We start from the raw sequence: 24,853 nt of genomic DNA, 5'->3' as shown, positions 1-24,853 counted from the left end.
AAAAAATATATATATAGCTTCATGTAGTCTAGAAAGTAACAAAATCATAAGAGCAGCAAGTGTGGTGATAAAGGGTTATCATGCTTACAGAGGAAGACACTAATGATCTCTGGTATCCCATTGGTTTAAAAACAAAAAAAAAACCACCTTAGAACAACCTCTTCCACTAGGAAGGAATTCTGTATATAAATCATGTATTTACATACAGTAAGTCAAGTCTTAACATCAGTTCTAAATCTCACCCACAGTTGAAGCACCTGATTCATAAATTGTCTTGGAAGGCTGCTTCCTGGGTACACAGGTACACCTTTAGGAACACCATTCTGACTTATCTGAAAGTCATGTCATTGCTCCTATTTCTTAAACAGGTAACAGAAAAGAGTTACCTTTTTCTTTTTTTTTTCAAATAACTAAGGGTTTATATATCTCACTGATGTAAGTCTTAAAATACCCTAGTATAACTGAACATAAGGCTATTTGTCCTGACATTAAATATGATGGGACTCCTGTGCTTTCTGTAGCTAACTTGGCAAGGCCTTCAAAACCAGATCACAGAGCTTCTTAGTAAGATGTAATAATAAAGAAGCTGAGACAAAGGGACAAAAGCAGCTCACCTTTAAGTAAAACCAACAGGCTGAGTGCACAAGCTAAAGGAAACGAGCAGAGACATGGACTATATCATGGATGGGTGAGAATGCTAAAAAGCGAGATTTCAAATAGCTATGTATGGTTACAAGTCAGCTAATTCAAGAACACCTACTGACCATCAAGTTCTATACATAATGTTGGAGGAGATTCTTCTGTTCCATTGAGAACACTGTACTGTTTGCCTCAAGTCTTCAAAACTATTGATTTAGTCTCCCTGGATGAACTCCTACTCAAAAATAAAAACACACAAAAATACCTAGGCTAGTCCCAAAGAAGACTGGTGTGATCAGGTCTGGGTAGCCACCTCCTGTCCCTTTGTAGTCAAAGCACCGCTAAGGACAAGCGATGTTGAACAGAGACATTATGGCAACACAGCTGCCTTTCCTACCCAGAAATGGCACTCCTCTGGTCCCGTGAACTTTTATTCATTCAGTAAATGCTTAATGAGCACCCACTATGTGCAAGGCATTGGGCTAGGTGCTGCAGTTTTTGAAATGACAAAACTGTGTATGTAGGATCGGCTAGTCCTTGATAGTTTTCCTGATTTGAGAGAGGGAGAATGACAGAATGCCCCCATACATGGCTCATTTAGAGAGCTAAGACCACAGATGAGGTCTGCTCTCTGTCCTTCTACCAGCCTGGCATAAACTTTAGGCTTCCTCAAATCAGTTATAAGTCAAAACAAATAAGGCACATTTAAAAAAAATTCCCCCCTTTAATTGACCAAAGTAAAGCCATGACATTTCATTTGGTAACCTGCTCAGAATTAAAAGATCATTCCATTTGGCCCAGCCCACACTGCCCAGGGCAAAACCTCCGGACAATTCTAATCTCATCGCGCTCTGTTCATATCAACTGCATATTTTTTAAACCATCTTCAGCGCCCTAAATGGGACGCACTCAGTGCGAAGCAGATCAGAACCAGACGTAACATTTATGTTCTTGACAAGCCTCGATTATCCAGGTCCTTCACCTGCAACACAAAGGTATCAGTTTAACGTTTATAATCAGGTCAGCACGGGAGAGCTTTTCTACTGAGTTGGGTTCACCCAGACAGGAAGGCGTTACACTGGATTCTGCTCCCTGGTTTGCCTCTGGTGTGAGACTAGCTATTCTCTGCTGAGCTTCTCAGGGTACCTTGTAAGGAGCTGTGTAAATGATCTATCCTCCAAATACAGCAAAGGTTCTCAACCTTTTCTTATGTAAGAGATATAACACACTTCTATGTGACTCTGAGCACTGAAGAATTGATGCTTTTGAACTGTGGTGTTGGAGAAGACTCTTGAGAGTCCCTTGGACTGCAAGGAGATCCAATCAATCCATCCTAAAGGAGATCAGTCCTGAGTGTTCATTGGAGGGACTGATATTGAAGCTGAAACTCCAACACTTTGGCCACCTGATGCGAAGAGCTGACTCATGTGAAAAGACCCTGATGCTGGGAAAGATTGAGGGTGGGAGGAGAAGGGGACGACAGAAGATGAGATGGTTGGATGGCATCACTGACTCGATGGACATGAGTCTGGGCAGACTCCAGGAGTTGGTAATGGACAGAGAGGCCTGGCGTGCTGCGGTCCATGGACATGACTGAACGCCTGAACTGAACTGATGTGACTCTCTATGCCATAAATTCTTCAGTGGGAGAGAAGAAAACATAGTTCGAACAACACATACACTCTCCTACTACCTCCCCCAAGCCTGAGAATTACTAAAACAGACCAAGCCTAACTCCAACTGGGAAAATATCACTGTAACCACTGCCAGAATGACAGCAGACTGGGGTGTCTACTAAGAACAATCTAAAATGAAAGAAAAATTCCAAGCAGGCTATTTTTCAGACACAGAAATATCCCTATTTTAGAAATACGTGGCCTATTTTTAAGCACTAGAGATGCTTTCACAGTGTAACACCTGCTCACCTTGTATATCCTGACCAGCCAATGTTCTGTGGTGTATGCTTCTTCTAGGACATCAAGCTCGAAGTCTTTATTCCCAATCTCAGCATTCCGGACACGGTCATAGCCTAGTGGACGCTCTAGAAAGGCAAGAAAAAAGACGATAAATTTCTTTCTACAGTGCTCATTTCCTAAGGAAACAGTAAGTCCATGTGCTAAATCATCCCACTGGAATGTTACTCCCTAGCATGCAGTTTGTGTAGAGAGTAGGGCCTACAAAAAAGGACATCAGTCAGGAAGGTCAAATTGAGTGCTAGCCTAACTCACATCTTCCTCAAGATGGTGCTTGGCAGAGTCCACGGCCTGACCTCCAAGCACCTCTATTCCTGAGGACTACCACCCAGGACCTCTGGGACACACCAGTAACCCTTCCATGGGACAGAGAAGAACTTTCCAGATGTCACAGCCTGCATCCACGAAACAGTCCCAATTGCAGAGCCAAGAAATTGTGAGTCAGAAGGAAAGACTTAACCTAAGCACATTCCTTTCAATTTATCTGAAGAAATGTAAAGTCCTTTATCATACTCTATTCCCTTTCATAATCCTTTCTCCGGTAAAACACCTTTTACTGAGAGGTAAAAAAAGTAATGAATAAAAGCACAGACTTTTCTAGAGCCAGACTGCCTGAGTTTAACCTGACTCAGCACTAGTTATAGGACCTTGTGCAGTTAAGGAACCTATTTGTACCTCAATTTCATCACATATAAAATGGGAATAATATTAGCATCAACCTTTTGGACTGCTGTAAGGATTACATGAATTAGTAGAAATAAAGCATTTAGAGCAGTGCCTGGAATATAAAAAATATCCTGTATGTGTTAGCTACTACTCTTCTTACTGTTGTTAAGGTTCTCAGGAATCACTTACTGGCTTCTGTGTAAACCTGTCCAAATCGGTAGTAACACATCTTGTACATAAGGCAGTTGAGCAGCACTGGAGAGCCCTCACGGTCCACACGAAACTCCCCAGTTGGAGTATAATAATCGTGCTCCTTGATGTGTTTCCCTGTATCTGTGCTCCCTCCAATCCGGACCATCCACAGAAATTTGTTGATGTCTAGAAAAAGAAAAAACTGCTTTATACCAAGGTAGCTACAGCTAAATCACATAATGAAAGTTCATTATTTCTAATCCTTTCCTAGTGGCATACAGTACCATATAACTCTAAAGTTATAAAAATAAGAAAGCTACTAATGAGCATTGTGATGAGGGTGAAAGAAGAGAGTGAAAAAGCTGGTTTAAAACTCAGCATTCAAAAAACTAAGATCATGGCATCTGGTCCCATCACTTCATGGCAAATAGATGGGAAAAAAGTAGAAGCAGTGACAGATTTTATTCTCCTGAACTCCAAAATCACTGCTCATGGTAACTGCAGCCATGAAATTAAAAGATGCTTGCTCCTTGGAAAGCTATGACAAACCTAGATAGTGTATTAAAAAGCAGAGACATCACTTTGTTAATAAAAGTTTGTATAGTCAAAGCTATGGTTTTTCCAGTAGTCATGTAAGGATGTAAGAGTTGTACCATAAAGAAGGCTGAGTGCCGAAGAACTGAAGCTTTTGAATTGGAATGCTGGAGAAGACTTGAGACTCCTTTGGACAGCATGGAGATCAAACTAGTCCATCCTAAAGGAAATCAGTCCTGAATACTCATTGGAAGGACTGCTGCTGAAGCTGAAACTCCAATACTTTGGCCACCTGACGTGAAGAGCTGACTCACTGGAAAAGACCATGATGCTGGGAAAGATGGAGGGCAGGAGGAAAAGGGGGCGAAAGAGGATGAGATGGTTGGATAGCGTCACCAACTTACTGGACATGAGTTTGAGCAAACTCCAGAAGACAGTGAAGGACAAGGGAAGCCTGGCATGCCCTACAGTCAACGGGTCGCAAAGACTCGGACACCACTGAGCAACTGAGCATGCACGCAGGCAAATCAGAACTACAATGAGGCATCACCACATACCTGCTAGAATGACTCTTGTCAAAAAGACAAAAGTCATGCTGGTAAAGATGCTAAATAAAGGGAATCCTTGTGCACTGCTGGTTGTAATCTAAATTGGTACAGACACTATAGGAGTCAGTAAGTAGGTTCCTCAAAAAATTCAAAATAGAACCACCATGTAATCCAGAAATCCCATTTCTTGGGATATATACCCAGAAGAAATGAAATCACTATTCCCAAGAGAAATCAGTATTCACTGCAGCATTACTCAAAATAAACAAGATATGGAAATAACCTCAGTCTATCAACAGATGACCTAATAAGAAAATGTGGTAGACAGATACATATATGTCTCATGGAATACTAAAGATTTTAGGGAACCATCTATTTCTACCACCTATGTGTATACATTCACACATATAAAAATACATATGCATACAAACACATAAGCACACAAACATACATACACAAAAAACTTTCTGTACTTTTTGCATATATTATTATTATCAATAAGAAAAAAACCTAGAGTCACACATAACCAAATAGTGCCGAAGCAATTGTTTGTGAAAGTGCAAGTCCACGGGAACACATCCCGGCTATTGTCATTCCTCCTCTGCCTGTACAAGACACACATAGAAACTAGTCTTACTACATTATACTGACACTTTATACTTTCAATCCAGGTGAATCCGGTAAGTCTGTCCATATCAGAAGCCAGATATAATCTAAAATTTGAACATCTCTAAGAAGCAACCATATAGTCAAAGAAAATTAAGATAGAAATAAGAGGTAATTATTAACTGCAGGAAAACAAGTTATTCTAGATAAGAATGTTAACCCCAGTGTACAGGTTGACTCAGCAGTGCACAGTATTTATTTAGTCATGATTGTGAAAACGCTTTATCTGGATTTAACCAAAAACTGATCATTAACTCTAATGAGAAGATTCAAGATGAGAAGGGGGAGAGGGAAATACAGAGAACTAAATTCCTTATCTAGTACAAGAAGTTGATAAAGCGTATCTAAAATGATCGATCTGTGAATAGAATATACATATTATTTAGAAATATGAATATAAGTACTAGAAGAAATAACTGAAGGAATAATTTTCCTGGGAACTGATATTATAAGGTGGTTTAGAAGCAGAAGCACCATTTTTATTATAAACTTTCAGAAGTGTTTAACCTTTTAAAGTTGAAACAGGTATTGCTTTAAGTTTTTCAAGGTTTTTTTGAGGCAGAGAACTGTATTTGGATGATTCTTCTAACCACAGGATTTGCTAATAATTATAAGGAACATGGTTAACATATGCCATATATATATATGTATATATACACACACACAAACACACACACACACACATATATATATATATGAGAAACATTTTAAGTTGGGAGATGATTCTATGGCTTAAACCCACTAAAAAATGCTAATTCTTAAGTTCATTTTCAGAGGCCTTATTTTCTATATTGTTCACTGCTTGTGGAACTATTCCTAGGTCTTCAGACAATTATAACATGCCATACTTACAATGGCACCCAACTCCAGTGCTCTTGCCTGGAAAATCCCATGGGCGGAGAAGCCTGGTAGGCTGCAGTCCAAGGGGTCACTAAGAGTCAAAGACGACTGAGCGACTTCACTTTCACTTTTCACTTTCATGCATTGGAGAAGGAAATGGCAACCCATTCCAGTGTTCTTGCCTGGAGAACCCCAGGGACAGGGGAACCTGGTGGGCTGCCGTCTATGGGGTCGCACAGAGTCGGACATGACTGAAGCGACTTAGCAGCAGCAGCATACTTGCATGGAGCTTCCCTGGAGGCTCATGGTAAAGAATACGCCTGCAATGCAGGGGACCCAGTTCAATCCCTGGGTTGGGAAGATCCCCTGGAGGAAGAAATGGCTATTCTTGCCTGGAGAATCCCATGGACAGAAGAGCACAGCAGGCTACACTCCATAGGGTCACAAGGAGTCAGACATGACTGAGTGACTAACACTTTCACTTTTCATACATGCACGAGAATTCTTTACATCTACTTCCTACTTGTTTGAAACAAAAATCAAAATAACCAAACCTCAAGTTGCATATATGTATCAACTAAGAAAATATGTTGATAAGATTAGTGAAAGGATAGAAAAGTAGGAGATTTCATCTAGTTTTCTTAGTCTTGTAGCTAGAAATATAATCAATTTCATTACCATCTGAAGAATACCCAGTGAGGCCTCCAAAAATGACCAGCACATAGCTGACATCAAGCTCCCTCATGATCTCATAGGCTTTTTCTTCTGTGGATGCCATTGCCTAGAAAAACACATGCACATTTCTCAGAGCGAAATTCCAGGCCATATGATCCCTGGTGGAGAAGTATTTCCCATGAGACCCTGTGCATCAAACACTCAAATGACCCCTTCACCTTACCTGCCCTACTCGAGATATATGGGTATTATTCCACGTGTTATTATCCACTAAAATCGTCCGATTCGCCATAGCTGTAATCTGGTAGCCATAATCCCACCATGACATGACCTTCGCATCCTGAAAAGAAGAATGAGAAACAGAAATTACAAGTGTCTCACCAACTCCAAAAATAAAATACTAGTAGTGGAAGGGCATTTGACAGGAATTAACATACAGCTAATTAACATCTTTACAGAATCAGTTCAGTTCAGTCGTTCAGTTGTGTCTGACTCTTTGCAGAATAACGCGTGCCTAACAAGAAAATAAATCTTGGCACCTGGTCCTACCTTTGTATACCATAATGAAATCTTAAGGCAAATTACACAATCCAACATTGCCAATACTTTCATTCCAGATAATCTTATAAAAATAAACATAATGGCATGGGAGGTGTAGGGAGCTATGTAATATTTCCAAATAAACAACTTGGTGTCATCAGAGAAATGATCATCATAAAAAATGATCATAAACAATATCATAAAAATCAGCTCCTATAAAGAAAGGAGGTAGGAGGTGGGAGGGGATAAATCGCAGGATATGACGAATAAAGAAAAAGAAATTCTTATAAGAATCTAACTCACAATTGCCAATCTCAGTAACTACTGGAAAGGAAATGCTCCAAAGGTATAAACCAAAATATTAAAAGTGGTTATCATTAGGTGATCCTTTATAGAAAATTTGTGTCTTTGTTTTTTGCTTCTGTTTTCTGATTTTTCTACAATAAACATGCATTACTGTTAACCTTTCTCTTTTATAATTGGGATGGCCTACCTCACAATAATGTCACCATGCTGTCAATACAAATGTCCAAGCAGAGTGCAGATAATCTGAACCAGGAAGCACTGCTACAGAAGACATCCTAACTTGAGTGGAGGTTGACCTTTAAGGCCCATTCAGCACCAGGTTCTATAGTTTCAATTTCTCCAAACTTTCTACCATCTAAAAGCTATTTGATTCACTGTAACAGCAAATGTCTTTCCCGTCCTCCTACCCCACAATCCCACACCTCCCAAATTTTCACCTCTGGAGTATTGTGACGAAGCCAATAGTACGCTTCTCGAAAATCATCAAAAATGATCCTGCTGCCATCTCCACCACGAGCAGACAGCACAATGGAGGGAGAAGAGTAGGCCTCACTGGTCACCCAGGTCGAGTGGAAGGTGTAGGTAATGAGAAAGAAAGCCATGACCAGTATCATGCCACTTGCCACCTAGACAAGAAGAATTGTGTCTAAACCAAATTAAATTTACAATAGCACAGAACAGCTTCTTACAGACAGTCAATGATTTAGAAAAAATGAACCAAAATAAGTCAGAGGCTATATGAATTAATCCTAACTTCTGGTGACAGTGTTCCACTTTACTCCCCCTCACTCAAAAAACACCCCACAGATGCTTGCACACGTGCGTGCACACACACAACACACGCAGTTCCCCCAGCCTGTTCTATGTGTCGCTTCTCACTTCATTCTTAATAGGGTAAGTAGAATCCTGCTGTTTCTTGCTCTTCTTGTCTTGTCGACTTATGTCCAAATTCTTCATGTAAGTGGACAGCACCTGAGAGACTCCAATGCCAGAAAGAATGCACATAACAGGCGCCAACACCAGCATCAGACGCACCTAAAAAACAGGAAGTGAGATCACAATCTAATTGGTGTTTTACAAATTACAGGTTTCAACCTATTAGTAGATGATGACATCTGTTTAGGGGTTTTCAACAAACATGGTCTGTCAATGGAACAGAACAAAAAGGAGAGAAAATACTTGACACATCTAAAATAGAAGTTATGTGGGTTTTTTTTAAACTTTTTTTTTTCCCCCTAGTTCTACATGTATGAATGTATGTACATCTTGAGTAATGACAGGCTATAAAAAGTATTTCTTAATCGTGGTTTGGAATCAAAAAAGTCTGAGAAGCACTGTCTTTAACTGCAATATATAAAATCTCTCCTCTCTCCTTTTAACAATCTGGCACTCAGCACCCAAGCCTTTAAGAAAAAAACATCATCTCCCTTTTTGAGACTCCAGGAAGACGGGGGAAAGAACCTGCACAGGGCCTCTCCCTGACACAAGGGTACAAATCCAAGAAAGGTGGGCCTCACAATCAGAAAATGTGAGTACCCTGTACCTTCCCGGGAAAGGTCAACAACAGTGAGCAGCTTTACCACGCAGCCCCTCAAGTGCTCAGAAGGAAGCCTCTGCACAGCTGTCAGCACTGACTCCTCCCGTGCCGGGGGAAGAAGAAAACCCCCGGAGTCAAGATGGAAAGCTGCACCAGGACTGAGGGCATTCCAGCACTGCATCCTCCCGTGCTGGGGGAAGAAGAAAACCCCCGGAGTCAAGATGGAAAGCTGCACTAGGACTGAGGGCATTCCTCACCATTACAGCTGAAAAGTACATGCTGGTCACACCATACATGATGATGAAAATCCGGGCATCAGACAGGTTGCTAAAGCAGTAATAGAGACCAACTACAAAAATAAAGGGAAAAAAGAAGTGAAGAGCTGGAAAAACAATCAGACACATGCAAAGATGTTACTATGGCACTCTAAAATAGCACAAAATCTGAAACCACCTAAATGTCCAACATAAAGGAGGTATTTAACTACAGAATATTTATAAAACAGAATAAAACACATCAATTAAAATTTTGCTTTGGAAGTTTATGGACCATTTGCCACCTTCTTTACATACCTCTGTACTTAAAAAATTAACAAATGCTGTATCTTAAACACTATTTCACTGACGTAATCCTAAATAACAAATTATGATTATAAAATTTTAGAAGTCAGGAGAAAAACTCTATCATCTGACTTTTAATCAGTAAACAACTGGATGAATATACATTCCAACTGTTAACAGGAGCAACAGGTGTGTGGTGAGAACTCCTGAAACTTTAATATTTGTCTCTATTCGTATAAAAGACAACTTATTTTCATAGTAAGAAAAAATATAGTTATTTCAATTAAAAAAAAAAGTTCCCTACCAGTGGTAAATTCTTATCTCTGAACTGGCCAGAAGGTAAGTTAGATGAAGAAGCTTTACAATCAGCTATGCCTACTATCAAAATAATATCAAGAAGATAAATGGGAAGGAGTCAGGGATGAGGGGTTGGGTACACTAGAAGTACTAAAAAAAAATCTGAATTAGAGTTGAATTTTATAATACAACTGAACAGAAAACTGTGACACTCTGAACTTGCCAGTATCTGCAATTGTTCAACTTCTGATTTCCATTCTGCTTCAAATATTAGAAAAACGTGTTTAGCCATCTTCTGTACCACATAAATACACAGGCAAAAAACAAAAACAATAAAAATATATGGATGGGGGTATTTTACTTATTTTCAATCAAATAATTCTTGCAAAGAAGACCACTTCAGAACAAGGCAGACAGACCTGGAAACATGAAGACAAGAAGCTGTAGGTCGAAATAGTACGAGGACCAGGTCGTAGGCTGATGCTCAGACACGGAGGCGATGATGGGGATGTTGTTCTTAGCATAGGAAGGGTCCAACAGTGAGTAGAAACGCCCCGTCCAGGGAGATATTTTTCCTAGCAGCAAAGAGGCAACAAATATTTCACAATTACTTCTGAAACAAAATAACATCTGATCCTAACTAATCATAACTTTCCATTTTAATAAGATTCTCTGAGACAAAGCAAGACTAGGTTTTTGTCTAAATGTCACGAATACCTTGAGAACTTCACTGATTCCTTTCTTTCAAATTTGAGAGTACTTATGTCAGCACAGTCAGCAGAATAAAGTCAGGCTGTATGATAAACTCAGAGAAGGAAGGTGGAAATGCTTCCTGGAAGGGTTAGACTAAATCTGGTCAAACCAAGGCCAATGCTATAAACTAAGTCAGGCCGTCCTCCAGTGTTGCTCTGAATTAGACAATACAGAGGACTGGGCAAAATCAAATTAGACTCTGAGACATCACGTGAGGAAAATGTGCAATGCTAACCAAACTAAACAGACACAGTTCTGTCATTTAGGATTAGATGAAGTCACGTTGTAGGGCAAACAATGTTAGGATTTCTCCTACCCTACCAATATAGGAAAGAAAAGGACAAAAAAAAAGAGAAAGATAAGCATGGTAAATATAGTTCTGTTACCAAGTGTGAGTCTTCTGAGATTAAATACTGATCTAATAAGATCTTTTTTCTATGCTGAATCCAAACACTGGCTGACAAATGGATTGAGTGTGTAATATGGATTTTATATGCATGAAATCAAGACAAAGGGGAGAAAAAGAATGCATCTTCCTGTGGTCAGGAAATAACCCATGTTTTCGGAGTTTATGCTATGTTCATACCCATTTATACTTAATACTAAAAGCCTTTCCTACCTGTCAGCATGAGGAGAGCTCCAATGGTGAGAAGGACAAAGCCCACTAGGGAGATGACACTTCGGAAAAGAACTTCAAATTGCTGTGGATTCAACTTGCTGCGTAGATAATCCACAAAGGCATGAATCTGGCAGAGACCAAACACCCCAAAGGCTGCCATGTGCTCTGATGAAAGGACGGGCTGCAGGTGAAAGCAGATGTGTGAGAATGTCAGGAAAACAACGGGTCCAGCCTGGACCTGAATTATCCAGACCAAGTTCAGACCAAAGGGTCCAATGAGTTCTGAGGCTACCAAGGAATTAGGGCCAATCCAGGGGAGGGTCTAATTTACCTGCCACATTTCCACAGAATACCTGGAGTCCAAAGTGTACCATACTCTATCAATATCACATGTCTGGCCTTTGCTCAGGCTATTTCTTGAGCCTCGACTGTAATTTTCTCATTTTCCCAAAATTTGCACTCATTAAAATTCCCTTCAAGGCCCCAAGCAAATACTATTGCCTCCTACTCTGCCAAGCTGAAATCCATTGCTCTCCTCTGTATCTACACACCTTAGATCTCTCCTGTAACTTAGACAAACGGTTCTCAAACTCCACCAGGCAGCATAATCATGGTAGAATGAAGAGGGGGTGTTCAGACACAGACAGCTGAGCCCCACCGCCAGAGCTTCTGAAACTCAGTAGATTCAAATCCTGAATTTGCATTTCTAATGTATTCCCTGATGCTGCTGAGCCTGCTGGTCCAAGACTACATTTCTAGGACCACTACATCACAGAGAGCTACATGGGTGTCTTTCCCAGAAAGACTTCCTTAAGGACCAGGATCACATCTTTACTTTTTACATTTCCCAGTTATTAGCAAATTGCACATTGTAGGGGATGAGCAAAGGAATACTTGCTGAGCTGAATAAGGGTTCCACTTTTCGTAAGAATTTTACATGAAAAATCACACATATCGCATCATTCCTCGGATTTAATAGCTGTCTCTTAACCCTATGGAGTAATGTGGTTAAAAGGTCTATGTTCTGCTTCCTAAAGGACTTAATTACTTGGCCCCATTAACAAGTTCAGGGGTCATTACTACTGAATGGGATCATTCACATTAAGAAGGACTGAAAAAGATAACTGTGATCACTCACATCAACTCAGTTCTACCAAAATACCCCTGCTTCTCCCCAAACTTAAGCTAACTTAAGAGCAATTAAACGACATGAACAAATATTAACCCTCTCAGGGGGCAGACTTTATTGACCAATGATTCTGTTGTTTCAGTTAACACAAGCAGTCCAAGGTCAGACCTGTAAGTTTTAACATCCTCACCAGAATCCAAGATAAATCAATTTAGTTGGAGATGATTAGGAAAAAAGTGGAAGAAACTAAAAACTCCACTCAGTCTAGGGCTCACCTGGAAACCCACAAAGGAGATCTGCATGGAAAGAATGGTGCCCAGGCAGTAGACAGTACAGTACGCCACGTAGATCCGGTGCGAGAAACGTCCCGTGAGCATCAGCACTAGTACATGAAGAGGGATCAAGTTGATCAAGAACACATAACCTCCCCAGGAAGAGACCTAGGACAGGAGGAAAAAGGACAGCTCCTCTCAGCACTCCTCCTTGTTACCTGTGACCTTTTTACAGAACACCTTTTTATAGTAACCAAAAATTTTATTAATGCCAAGTGGTTTAAACAGTTTAAGTAACTGACTTCTTTAAACAGGAAAATCAAATTAAACCCATTACTGTTAACTCAGTCCTCTGTTCTATATGGCTCTTGTCATTGTGATCACAAAACAAAAGGCCCCTAACCCTCGGCGTTAATCTGGATGCGACCTACTATAAGGTCACATGGAGGATTTAGGGATACACGTGAAATGTGAGCAAGCGAAACAGTTAAGGGAAGAAGTCTCAGGGTTAATGAAAGATTGAACAGAAAAAAGTATGTGTTAGGAAAGGAAAAATTTAAGGGAAACATATCAGAAAAGAGAGCTAGCCAACCAATATGTATCCATAAGAAATACAGTATCTGGAGACCTCTAAAAATTAAAAATAATTTCCTCTATCTTATCATCCGCCTGCCTTGGGTTAGGCTCTGTATGGACACAAGAGACCATAAAGGCTTCTGTCCTCTACTCTACGGTCTCAAACCCCAAGAGCTACTTCCAGTTTACATCAGTTAATCCCAACAGGTATGCAAACATAGAGAGACTCCTGGAAGAAGGGAGTGAAGAGTTACCATGTAGAAGTAAGCAAGGGCACACTTTGCTGCCCAGTAGATGGAACCAGTCTTGACTGCTTTGATCCACATGTAATAGGTAAGCAGCATGCAAAAGATGGCAATCCCTGCAGAAGGAACACAAAATTCAATAAAGCCACACTGGGATATTAAATCCTGATCTGCAACAAACTACCTGCATATCTCAGACCTACAACCCAGTAACAGTGTAACTGCTCTACATCTCTTTGAATTAGTTTCTGGTAAAAGAAAAAGAGTCCATAATAGTGTCTACTTCATAAATGTGTCATAAAGACCAATTTAACCACTGCATGTAAAGCACTTGCAACAGAATCTAGCCTGCAGCAAGCACTCAGTGTTAGTCATTATTGCTACTCTTCTTTTCAGGCACTGAACCTGCTATCTGAGTCCTAATGATATCCCATACTATCAAGCACCACCTTGCTTCTGCGTTTTACCACAAGGTGGTCTTTATGCCCTGACTGCCTCGCTCTTTAATATTTGCCTAATGAAGTTCCAACTTCAGGGCCCAGTTCAAACACAACTACTTCCAAAAAGCCTTCCCTGATCCCCAAATCGGAATCTCTTCTCTCACTGCGCTCCCAAAGTACTCTGTTCATATTTCTCTCATAGCATACAATACTATCTGCCCGTTAGATTTATTTTTATAGGTCTGCATTAATCTGCATTAATAGATTATGGGCTAAATTATTTTGTTCATTATCTATCTCTGTAATTCCTTAACTATAAGCCAATACTCTTATTCATTAACTATTTCTGTAATACCTAACACTGATTACCAATAACATTCAATAAATACAGTGATTTGGAAATAAGTCAATAAAAGTCATTATGGTTTTAAGAATATCCATTCCTTTCATCTAAAATAAAGCAAATGATTACAGTGTTAAAACAATAGTATCATTCAACCCTGGAGCTTGGTGGGCTACAGCAAATGAGATCGCAAAAGAATCAGATACCACTGAGTGAATAAACAATAACAAAAACCCATCCAACCCTAAAACCTAACTCTCCTTTTAGGAATACAGAGATGAGCCAGAGGCCTTATTTAAGGAAAATTACCAGCTACCTTTCTAGAGAAAACGAGAGACAGAATATAAACTTAACAGTCTGAGGTCCCTTCCTGCCCACGTCTAATCTTCTCACCCAGACACCATTTTTCCTATTGCTAAATAGCAGATTTGAACCCAGATTCTATTACCCTTCACAGAGCTCTACTGGATAATAAGGTGAACTTTAAGTCTTACCTTCATTATCATAGGAGCCAGCCACAGACCGGGAGATATAGCCAGGAACCACAGCAATCATGGCGGCAGCAAGAAGCCCAGCTCCTGCATCCTGTAAGACAAGAGGGGTAACAGGAAGTCAACACCAACACAGCTGTGGGAGAGGAGAGGGTCCACTAGTCCCATCTGCTTCTACGGGGCCCAGAGAATAGTTCGACACTTTGCAAGGGAGATGTGATGCTAGGAAAGCTTGCAGCACAAGAAAATTACACACTTCACAACCAGTTCCCTCCCTGCCATGGTACTAAGTCTGAAACTGAGTACACGTGTGCTAAGAACAGACAAACCATGAAATCAGGCAGATGCTGCCCCAGAACGGGCGGCTGGGTCGGAGTACCCCCAGATTTGAGTCCCCCTTCAACAACATGTGCACACCACAGGAACACGAGTCACACCCCTAAAAGCTATGCAAGCATAGACAAAGGAAGACATAAGTATTTGAGCTAAAAAGTCAACAAACAGAGGTGGTAATATACAGTAGACTAAAGATACCAGCTTAGATAATAGAGCTGGAATATTATGAGTCAATCTGTGAACTCAGGAAAAAGGAAAAACAAAATATAACCCACACAAGGAAAGAGGAAGGACCTGTCTGTTGATAAGTGTCAAATCTGGAACAGGGCAGCAAGGAGAAGGATGAAAGAGCTTTCAAACTAAACTCAAGTTTCCCAAGCCCTCCAACTGGTTTAGCACATCCAGTATCTCCCTGACACCACAGCCACAGAGAACAGCATCCTAGGAGCCAGGGTCAGCGAGGCAGACACCTGGGGAAGCAGAGCCCGTATCACAGACTCTAAGTATAAAAGCCAAGGGGTTTCAGAATTTTTAAATAAATGTTTCTTTAAAAATCAACAAATAATTGTTCAGCTAAGTGTCCGTTTCCAGTAAGAAGAACTACCTGTTTTGGAACATATCTTGTAGCTATTTTCTCTCTCCCTTAGATTGTGAGGGATACTAGATTCAAAATCTAAATCTCACTTTAAATATTCTTTTCATAAGTCTTCCTTGGTGGCCTGGTGGATAAGAATCCACCTGCCAATGCAGCGGACACAGGTTAGATCCCCGGTCCAGGAAGATTCACACGCTGCAGGGCAAGTAAGCCCGTGCGCTGCCATCATGGAGCCTGTGCTCTAGGGCCCTCGAGCCGCAACTACTGAAGTCCATGTGCCTAGAGCCCAGGCTCTGCATTAAGAGATGCCACCACAAATAAGCAGCCCCCCCTCGCTATCTGCCCAAAGCAATGAAGACAAAATGCAGCCAAAAATAGACAGTAAAAAAAAAAAAAAGGCAGTCCTGTGATGAGTAAACTAACACAAAAATTCTTTTTCCATATACAACAATTTATATTTGACCTTCAAACATTCCCTTATATGGACAAACAGTTGTTAATGATAAGACACCACATATTCTAGGGAGGGATTGGGATGAAACTAGCAATTCGGCTCATCAAAAGCTGTCTTTAGCCCCTAGCTCCCTGCCCTTCTTAAGCTCTCAGTCCCCCACCCTTTAGCATCTACTAGAGAGGTTCAACAACATCCATTCCCAAGCCTCCTGTCACCCCAAATCCTTCACCTTGAGCTCTTTGGTAAGGTGGTACGTGACGATGGTAGTGAAGGAAGAGAAGAGAGGGGCCAGGAACACACAGACATTCCGAATGTCGATGGTGATGTGGAAAAAATGGAGGACATGGTAGATTGCAGCAGAAGTGATCATTAAGCCTGCAACAGGAAGAAGAGAGGCCAATAGGTTATCCCCTAAGACAAAGAACGCAAGGGAATAAGAAAGGGAAAATCCAAGTTATCAATACGGTGGTAACACGGGTCTCAACAACCCACCAGAAACACTAACGTAGCAGCTGCAGGAGGCCTATAAATTTCCATCCTGTGCATTCAATGAGAAGTCCAGAATTTATGAAACGCTACCCACTCCCACTCTCTCATACACGTTCTCCCTTCTATATAGAATCTACTTTTACGAATCTGTAATCAGAATGAAATTACAAGTGTCACAAAACAAAGATATTAGGAATAAAACACACTGTTCCATATTATACAAATAAGTTACTGCTGTAAGGAAAAAAAAAATCCTGTTCCCCTCACCTGGGTAAATTGTTCCTCCAATGATTCGTCCCAAGGGGTACCAGGCCCGGTCATCAAACCAGTTATGGAATTTATAAAATCCCTCCTCAGCCAGGAACCGGGTGGTGCGATAATTAAAGTACCTGCAGAAAGACAGGGAAGAACTGTGTCTGCTCCTCCCCACACCCAGGTATTCGCCCCAGTGTGCAGTGAATCTGGCTCCTCAGGTTATACCACCGAGGAACTTATCACTCCAATCAAAGTCAGTTTGGTACCCGAAAGTATGCGAAGCAGGAAAATCACTTCACATTACCACGAGTCTCCTCATTTGCAGCTCCACGTTTGTCTCAGTTAAACGCTGCTTCTCTCGTAAGGAAATGCAACTGGAGGCTAATTAAACAAAGGACACTTCACCAGGCTGGCATGTAGTAGGCATCAGCCCCAGCCAGAAGATTCAAGCACTCAGAAGACAGGACAGCTGAGATGTGGGCACCAACAGATTCGACTCTTTTCAAGTGACAGCGACACACAAAAGAACATTTCCATAACACACACGAGGACACACGGGGAACTTCAAGTGAGGAGCATCTCTAAAGATGTGGGTGTAACACCAGATGCAGGATGAACATTTTTTAGTCTACTCTATAACACACACCTCTTAATGGGTATTTAAATTTGTAATCAGATCTACTCATGTTGTTATTTAAAATAGTTCTGAATGCCACCTACATGGTAGCATAAAAATAAAAATCACATAAAAAGCATTTTATACAAAATGCTTAAGAGTTATACACAAAAAAACACAGTTCTTTAGGCTCAAGCTATGAAGCCCCATAAGTTTCTCATTTAAAAAGTAAAAAAGAAAGACAAATAACATATTATGTATATATATATATATAATTTATCATATAATTCATTTATATATATCACATATATATTAACAAATTTATTACAAATAATAAAAAATATAAACAAGTAAAATGAAAAGAACTGTTTAATCACTAAAGATGATTATGACTAACCATCTTTCCTGCCCACTGCTCTAACCCTATTTCCTCCTTGGTCAGTCAAATTTTAGCAGCTGAAGTGAGTAAAGTAGCAGATGGCATAGATATCTATCCTTCTATTTATTCCGACGAATGTTATTTTGGTAACTGTCAGAGAGACAGAAAGGATAGGGGTAGCAGGCAGTCACCAGGTGTCAGAATCATGTCCTTCACCTAATGGCAGGAGCAGCAGAGTGAGACAGAGAAGTGCAAGTTAGTGGGAAAAGGTCTGGCCTGGGGTCACACTCTGGGCATCAGCTTCCTGCTCTGCAAAAGGAAGTGTCAAATCACATGATCTGTACCATCCCTTCTGTCTCTATGACTACAGAGCAGATACTCTTGCTTTCCCTGACCATCTCATCTCAATGTTCACTCATCTAGAGGGTGTGAGAAAAAGCCCTAACATACTGGTGATCAAGAACCAAAAGAATGTAAGTTATCTCATTCCTGAGGGAAAAAAATTGATGACTGTATGCCTCCAAAGTGCTTTCAAATATCTACCCAAAACAATATGACAAACTTGCAAACTTATGTGGGTATTAAACTTGAATCAATGTTCCATAAGCCTAATATTCTATTTTTATGATATCAATGACGCATCAAGATTCTATGATTCTAGCTCTCTAAATTTTAATTGAAGCCTTAACTTTCAGTAATACAAGTTACTCCAGTGTCTAGAAACAGAGACAAACCTCAGTTCAAATCTTGGCTCCTCCATTTACTATACATGTAACATTTATTATATGTGTTAACATTTACCATACATGTGACATTTACCATATATGTAACATTTACTATACATGTGACCTTGAATGGCCTCTGCCAGCCTCAGTTACATTTGTAAAAAGGGGACACTAATACCTCCATCTCATAGGGTTACTGGGAGGATTTATAGGTAATCTGTACAACAGCTCTTGGAACAGAATGAAGCTCAGTAAATGTCTTTCACCTATGCCTCTTTTTAGCTAATAAAATCCCTAATCAAAATCACAACTTTAAATTTTCCTCAATGTCTTAGAACTTAACTGACAGACCCAATTTATACCACACAAATTGTTAAACAGAAAAAAGTCATGGATCTCAAGTTTACGACCTCTGATTTTTCTCTTGAGCCTCAAACACACACCAGGCCCAGTCCCCTTTCCCGTAGCCTGTAACATTAAGTGTCAACCAAGCTGAGAAGTCAGACTTCTCTTAGCTTACCCAGGTCTTAAGCAATAGGTAGGCACACCAGCAAGGCCTCTCTCATTTTTTATAAGTTTGAGAGACTCACTTGGTCTCAAATTCCACTGGAAATGTTTCAAAAAGGGGACCATTGTAGAAATGCATAGAAAGTACATCCCCATTACCAAGAGTTCACTGGAATTTGAATCTGAAACCCATTAACCTGAATGCTTCTTGAAGGAAATACCAGACCAAGCAAAGGTACTCACGGATCAAATTCATGGATGACACTTTCAAATCTCAAGACAGCAAAGAGACGAGTGGAGAATGCTGCACAAAACAGAGAACTAATATTTAATGGCAATATACCATGAAAAACAACAGTAGATAGTAATGTTACACAGACAGTAGTATTATCCAGCACAGAAGTCACAGGAAATACAAAATAATGACTGAATCAAGTATTTATCCATCCCTCCCACACACAAGAAACAAGGAAGTTCATTTTCCCGTGACAATAATACCCACATTTCCACTGAAGTAGGACACATTTAACTACTTGTTATCAAGGCCTATAACACCACATTCACCCACTAGTGTTGCACCTAATTTACATGGTCATCTTCTAATACGTTGACCTCCCCTTTCCACAGCCTTAGCTTTGGAGTGAACTAAGAAGTAAGGGAATCTAGACCACTTATGACTCATGAAGAGCAAGAAAAACCTAAGAAAACAGAATAAGTGCTGGAAAGACTTTCAGAAATACTGAGGCAGGCAACTACGGAAGACAAATATCTTTTACAAAACTCAGTATCCCAGGGTCTCTGGTACCACTTTCAGTTCTAAGAAAACCCAAAATTGACACAGCACGCTTCCCATTCTTTCCCAGATGATCACTAGTCCAAACTTCTACAATCCTTGTGTTTCTTTTGATTTCACAAAATTCTACTGGTTGAGAACACTAAAAAAGAACACATTACAATCTGCTGGAAGAAAAGCAAAGCATTTAAGAAAGCCATTGCTAATTTTTTTTTTTCTTCAAAATTTTCTCCCTTCCATATTCTGAAGAAAGGGAGGTCCACATGCACACTCACATAACACAGCAGCCATCGACAGAATCAGAAGCTTCAGAAGTGTGTCCTGCTTCTCATAGGACAACCGCAAAAATCCCAGCTTGGTCATCTTCACATCAATGGGCGGCAACAGATGACAGTCAAATAGCTAAAACTGGAAAGCCAAGACCATGAGATATCAAACACCTTCAATTTAGCTAATTCACTTTCGTATTTTATGGTGGGAGAGAACCACAGAGAGAGGAAGTAATGAACACACAAGAGAGGGTCAGGACTAACTGAGACCCAAGCTGACCCTGAATTATGACCAACAGACAAGGAAGTTGGCATGTCAGAGCTGTAAGTCAAGGATGAAAAGGAATGATGAGACTCTATCACCATAATTCTGTTTCTCAGTCTTTGCAGCTACCAAGGAGCACAACTGGCAATCGTGTGGTACGACAGGAGTAAAGAAGAAACACATAGAAAAAAAGAGGGTTGGAGGAAGAGAGGCAAAGCAAACAGGAAAGACTGAAAACAGAGAAAAGAATAATTAAATGGAGAAACACAGCATACAAGAAAAGGCAGGAGTGTATGAAGGAAAGCAGGGAATGAGCACAGAAGTGAAAGCAGAAGGCTGAGAAACAGAAGTCATGACTGAATCGGCACCATTTACATCCCTAAATTTCAGCTCCAAACTTTCTGGCTACACGCTTCTTTCTGTTCCAAATCCCAATGGGGTTGCAGGGTCAACTAGAGCACACGACTCTTCAGGAATACAAGTAGTTATGCACTCAGGAGGGGAGGGAGAGGCACACAGACAGATCACTGCACTTTCAATCTCTTCTATCACACTTTAACTGCTGCTCAAATCTACACCCACTTCCCATCAGCTGTCTCAAAGCATCCTGTAACTGACACTGCTGATTTAAGCCACTGATCTGAGAGACAGAACCAGATAATGATCTGGAGGGTAAAGAAAATAAAATTTCCCTACTAAGGCCAAAAAAAAAAAAAGATTGGACTGTATGTGGGGCGGGGGGGGGGGGTGTATTAGATTAAAATAAAATGTTGAAGGAGGGAAGTAGTCTCTAGACCATTCAGACCATTCAGAACGGTGATCACTTGATGAACAATATTTTATCAGCACTCAGTAGGAGCATAGGTATTTCTGTTTAAAACAGCACTGCCTTCTTAAATCATAAGCTGGTCAAGGGCTAAGTGATAAAGAATATGCAACACTAAAGACTGCAGGAAAAAAAAATAAAAGGAACCTGGATCCCTCCTGATCTTTTTCCAACTATTACTAGAGGAAAGGAGGGAAAAAATTAACACTGGACTAGGTGGAGGGCATCAAGAATCATATATTCCTAGCTCCAAAAGTAAGGACTCAAGCATCTTTTTCCATAATTAACTGTCCCAGAGGAGCAGATGTACATTTATTTTTAATTATAGTCCCAAAGGAAAACCATACCTTGCAATCAAAAATAAACACCTAACTCTAGGAAGTCCATAACACAGTTACATCCCTCAGGACTGTACTTGTTTTCTCCAACGCCTGAAACAGGAAAACTTACCACTACTGAGCTGATAGGAGCCACATGCCTAGAAGACTAAGCGGAGGAAATGAGAGCACTAGAACCTTTCCTTTGAAACGGAGTAAAGAAGCTGGTAATTTAGGCCAGGATCTCAAGGGAGTTTCTATACTGTGCTCACTGGTAGTGTTTGCACATCGCTTAACGGCAAAGACACTTTTCTTAAAACACTGGGCATCTATCCTCCACTACAACTGTGCCTGCAAAGTGCGGCGTCTTGTCTCACCCTGGTTCTTGTTTCCAATTTGCTCACACTTCCTCACGCCTGTCCCTCCCTCCCCCACTTCTGCCCACTACAGCAGGTCCCTCCCTCCGTCTCCCATCTTCCCAGAACTCAACACCTCCTGCACCACCCGGCGTGGGACACCCCACCACCCAAGGATCCTAAGCGCCACCCCCTCCCAGGACTAGTCGGTGCCCGAGCCCCATCTTTCCCACGCCCACCTGGCCTATGTGCATGATCCATCCCAGACGCTCACATCCTTCCATGCCCCCCACACCACGTCCCACGCCCCCTCCTCTGCAAGGCCCCAGACTCTGCCTGCGCCCACAGCCGCCGCCATTAAAGCCGCACCTCCTGCGCTTCGCTCAGTCCCACCAACGCCTTGGACTGCACCTGCGGCTAATCCTCAAGTTACATCCCAAGGCCTTCTCACCTGACCGGCGTTCCTCAGGAATCCGCTCGCCTCCCTCTGCCATCTGTTCAACGGTGCACCCAACCCTGGCAGCGCCGGGTCCGCCTCCCGGACTGCTCCCCATTGGCTAGTTCAGGTACAATTCGACACTTGAAGAGAGCGATAGGGTTCTGGAACTGTCTGTCAGACTCGGAGGCGTGAACGCAGCCGCTCTCCCATGTTTTAACTGGAAAATACAGATATCACTTAGTACCAGGAAGGCGGGACTTCGTCCAACTGCCCAGCCGTGATAGGCCGGCTCTTGAGAGCCCGAGCACGAAAAGAACACGCTCGGAGCAGTTTGGTTGAGGGACGAGCAGTGACGTGTCGGTCTGCGGACGGCGAAGGAGTCGCGGGCGGAAGATTCGGCGCGTTTAGCCCAGTCACGTGACAAGAAGCGGAAACGACGCAAAGGCATAGGCCGAAACTGCAAATCCCCCAAAGCTGAACTGAGACCGCCCGGTTCCGTTTCAGAGAGTCTTGTTTTTTTTTTTAAGGTAGAAATTGACGTTACCTTAATATAAGGTTAAAGGAGAGGTGAGAAAATTTTTTTTTTTACTAATTCTCAATGAAAACTCAAGCGCTTCACAATCCAGACTGTTACATCTTGTACAGGATCTTGTCTGACAGTTCGCTGGAAAGTCATTTTGACCTTGCTCTGGTAAACCGGTGGACGAGAGACCTGCAAATACCACGAGGCATTTCTCTTAAGCCCCTGATTCGTGAATGGGCATGCCTAGGCTAAAGGGGTCGTGGGGTTTCAGTGGAAGAGTCGACGCGCGGGCTGCGTCCACCAGGACTGCAGAGGCGGTCCTCCCAAGTTATAGACAGGCTTCTTCCTGGAACCAGTTTGCAGCCTGGCGGTGCTTTGCTTATCCCTTTGTAAGTTACCTGCCAGTGAAAAGTGTCCTAACTGCCCCATCTTACCCCTCACACCCAAAGAAACGTTGCTGAGGGCAGGGAAAGGGGCGAAGTTTCAGCAACCGATTCTATCATCTCTCAGACACGCACTTCCGCTCCCTAGAGACCTCAGTGAACAAGAGCCACACCGAAGAAAATGGGAGCATCTGGCAATTGTGTAAATCTAGTGCCAGTGTACTCAGTTCTGTTTAGCAGTTACAGTACTATGAATCAGATCAGATCAGATCAGTCGCTCAGTTGTGTCCGACTCTTGGTGATCCCATGAATCGCAGCACGCCAGGCCTCCCTGTCCATCACCAACTCCCAGAGTTCACTCAGACTCACGTCCATCAAGTCAGTGATGCCATCCAGCCATCTCATCCTCTGTCGTCCCCTTCTCCTTCTGCCCCCAATCCCTCCCAGCGTCAGAGTCTTTTCCAATGAGTCAACTCTTCGCATGAGGTGGCCAAAGTACTGGAGTTTCAGCTTTAGCATCATTCCTTCCAAAGAAATCCCAGGGCTGATCTCCTTCAGATTGGACTGGTTGGATCTCCTTGCAGTCCAAGGGACTCTGAAGAGTCTTCTCCAACACCACAGTTCAAAAGCATCAATTCTTCGACCCTCAGCCTTCTTCACAGTCCAACTCTCACATCCATACATGACCACAGGAAAAACCTTGACTAGACGAACCTTTGTTGGCATACAACCCACCAAACTTACCGAAAGCATATTAAATTATTGCTTTTAAAAAAATAAATTAGTGCTTCAACATCACAAGTACTTTTTACAAAATTCACATGGCCAGGTTCACCCCAGGACGTCATGTTCCAATAGATCTGCTTTTTCATTTTGTCTTTATAATGTATTCAATGTAATTGTATTAACAGAAGGAAACTGAAGCTGAACCTGAAGGAAACTTCAGAAGGAAACACAGAACTTCAAGTAAATGCTTCTTCAAAATGAGTTTTTTTTTTTTAATGAAATAAAATTAGGAAGATTCCTCTAAATGAGAAAACATACCGTTTGAAGAACATTAAGATATCGAGATTCTCAATTTTTTAAAATTACTGAATCTGTTTCTTAAAGGGAATACGTTTAAGTTTCCAAGTGGTAAAATTAAGTCAATTTTTTCAAAAGCCGAAATATACATCTAAAGAATGAAGTTCAAAATCTAAGTCAAAGGACTTTAATGGTGGCCCAGTGTAGGGGCCTGGGGTTGGATTCCTGGTCAGGAAACTAGATCACATGCTGTAACCAAGAGTTCCAGTGCTGTAAGTAAAGATCCTGAATGCTGCAACTAAGAAATGGCCCAGCAAAATATAGTTTTTAAAATCTCAGCCAATTTTTAGGATGATACTTTAATATCAATTGATAGGGAAAGGCTGAACTACAGGTAAAACTCAGGATGGCAAAGTTGTGGGGTGGCGGGGGGGAATTATTATAGACCCAGAGATTATATAT

At 41.3% G+C, this 24,853-nt stretch overlaps 1 protein-coding gene across 2 annotated transcripts; it reads right to left on the bottom strand.

Moving 5' to 3' along the window:
- Positions 1-1,338: 1,338 nt before the first annotated feature.
- Positions 1,339-22,627, bottom strand: STT3A (STT3 oligosaccharyltransferase complex catalytic subunit A). 2 transcript variants are annotated; one of them, XM_005894362.3, is made up of 18 exons: positions 22,475-22,627; positions 20,266-20,398; positions 19,441-19,501; positions 16,983-17,104; positions 16,456-16,601; positions 14,845-14,935; positions 13,577-13,683; positions 12,750-12,914; positions 11,346-11,526; positions 10,393-10,548; positions 9,374-9,465; positions 8,459-8,614; positions 8,017-8,205; positions 6,957-7,073; positions 6,737-6,839; positions 3,468-3,656; positions 2,565-2,680; positions 1,339-1,621 (listed from the first exon to the last, which is right to left on the bottom strand). In XM_005894362.3, the coding sequence occupies exons 2-18, from the start codon at positions 20,351-20,353 to the stop codon at positions 1,583-1,585; spliced, it is 2,118 nt and encodes a 705-aa protein (XP_005894424.1). In that variant the 5' UTR covers positions 20,354-20,398; positions 22,475-22,627; the 3' UTR covers positions 1,339-1,582. The 2 variants fall into 2 exon arrangements, with proteins under 2 accessions (XP_005894424.1, XP_070221360.1); XM_070365259.1 differs by having other exon boundaries at positions 22,393-22,498.
- Positions 22,628-24,853: the final 2,226 nt, after the last annotated feature.

Source organism: Bos mutus, chromosome 29 (assembly GCF_027580195.1).
Source record: "Bos mutus isolate GX-2022 chromosome 29, NWIPB_WYAK_1.1, whole genome shotgun sequence".
Taxonomy (NCBI): domain Eukaryota; kingdom Metazoa; phylum Chordata; class Mammalia; order Artiodactyla; family Bovidae; genus Bos; species Bos mutus.
The sequence above is the reverse complement of the archived record's forward strand: the minus strand, read 5'-3'. Positions and strand labels throughout refer to the sequence as shown.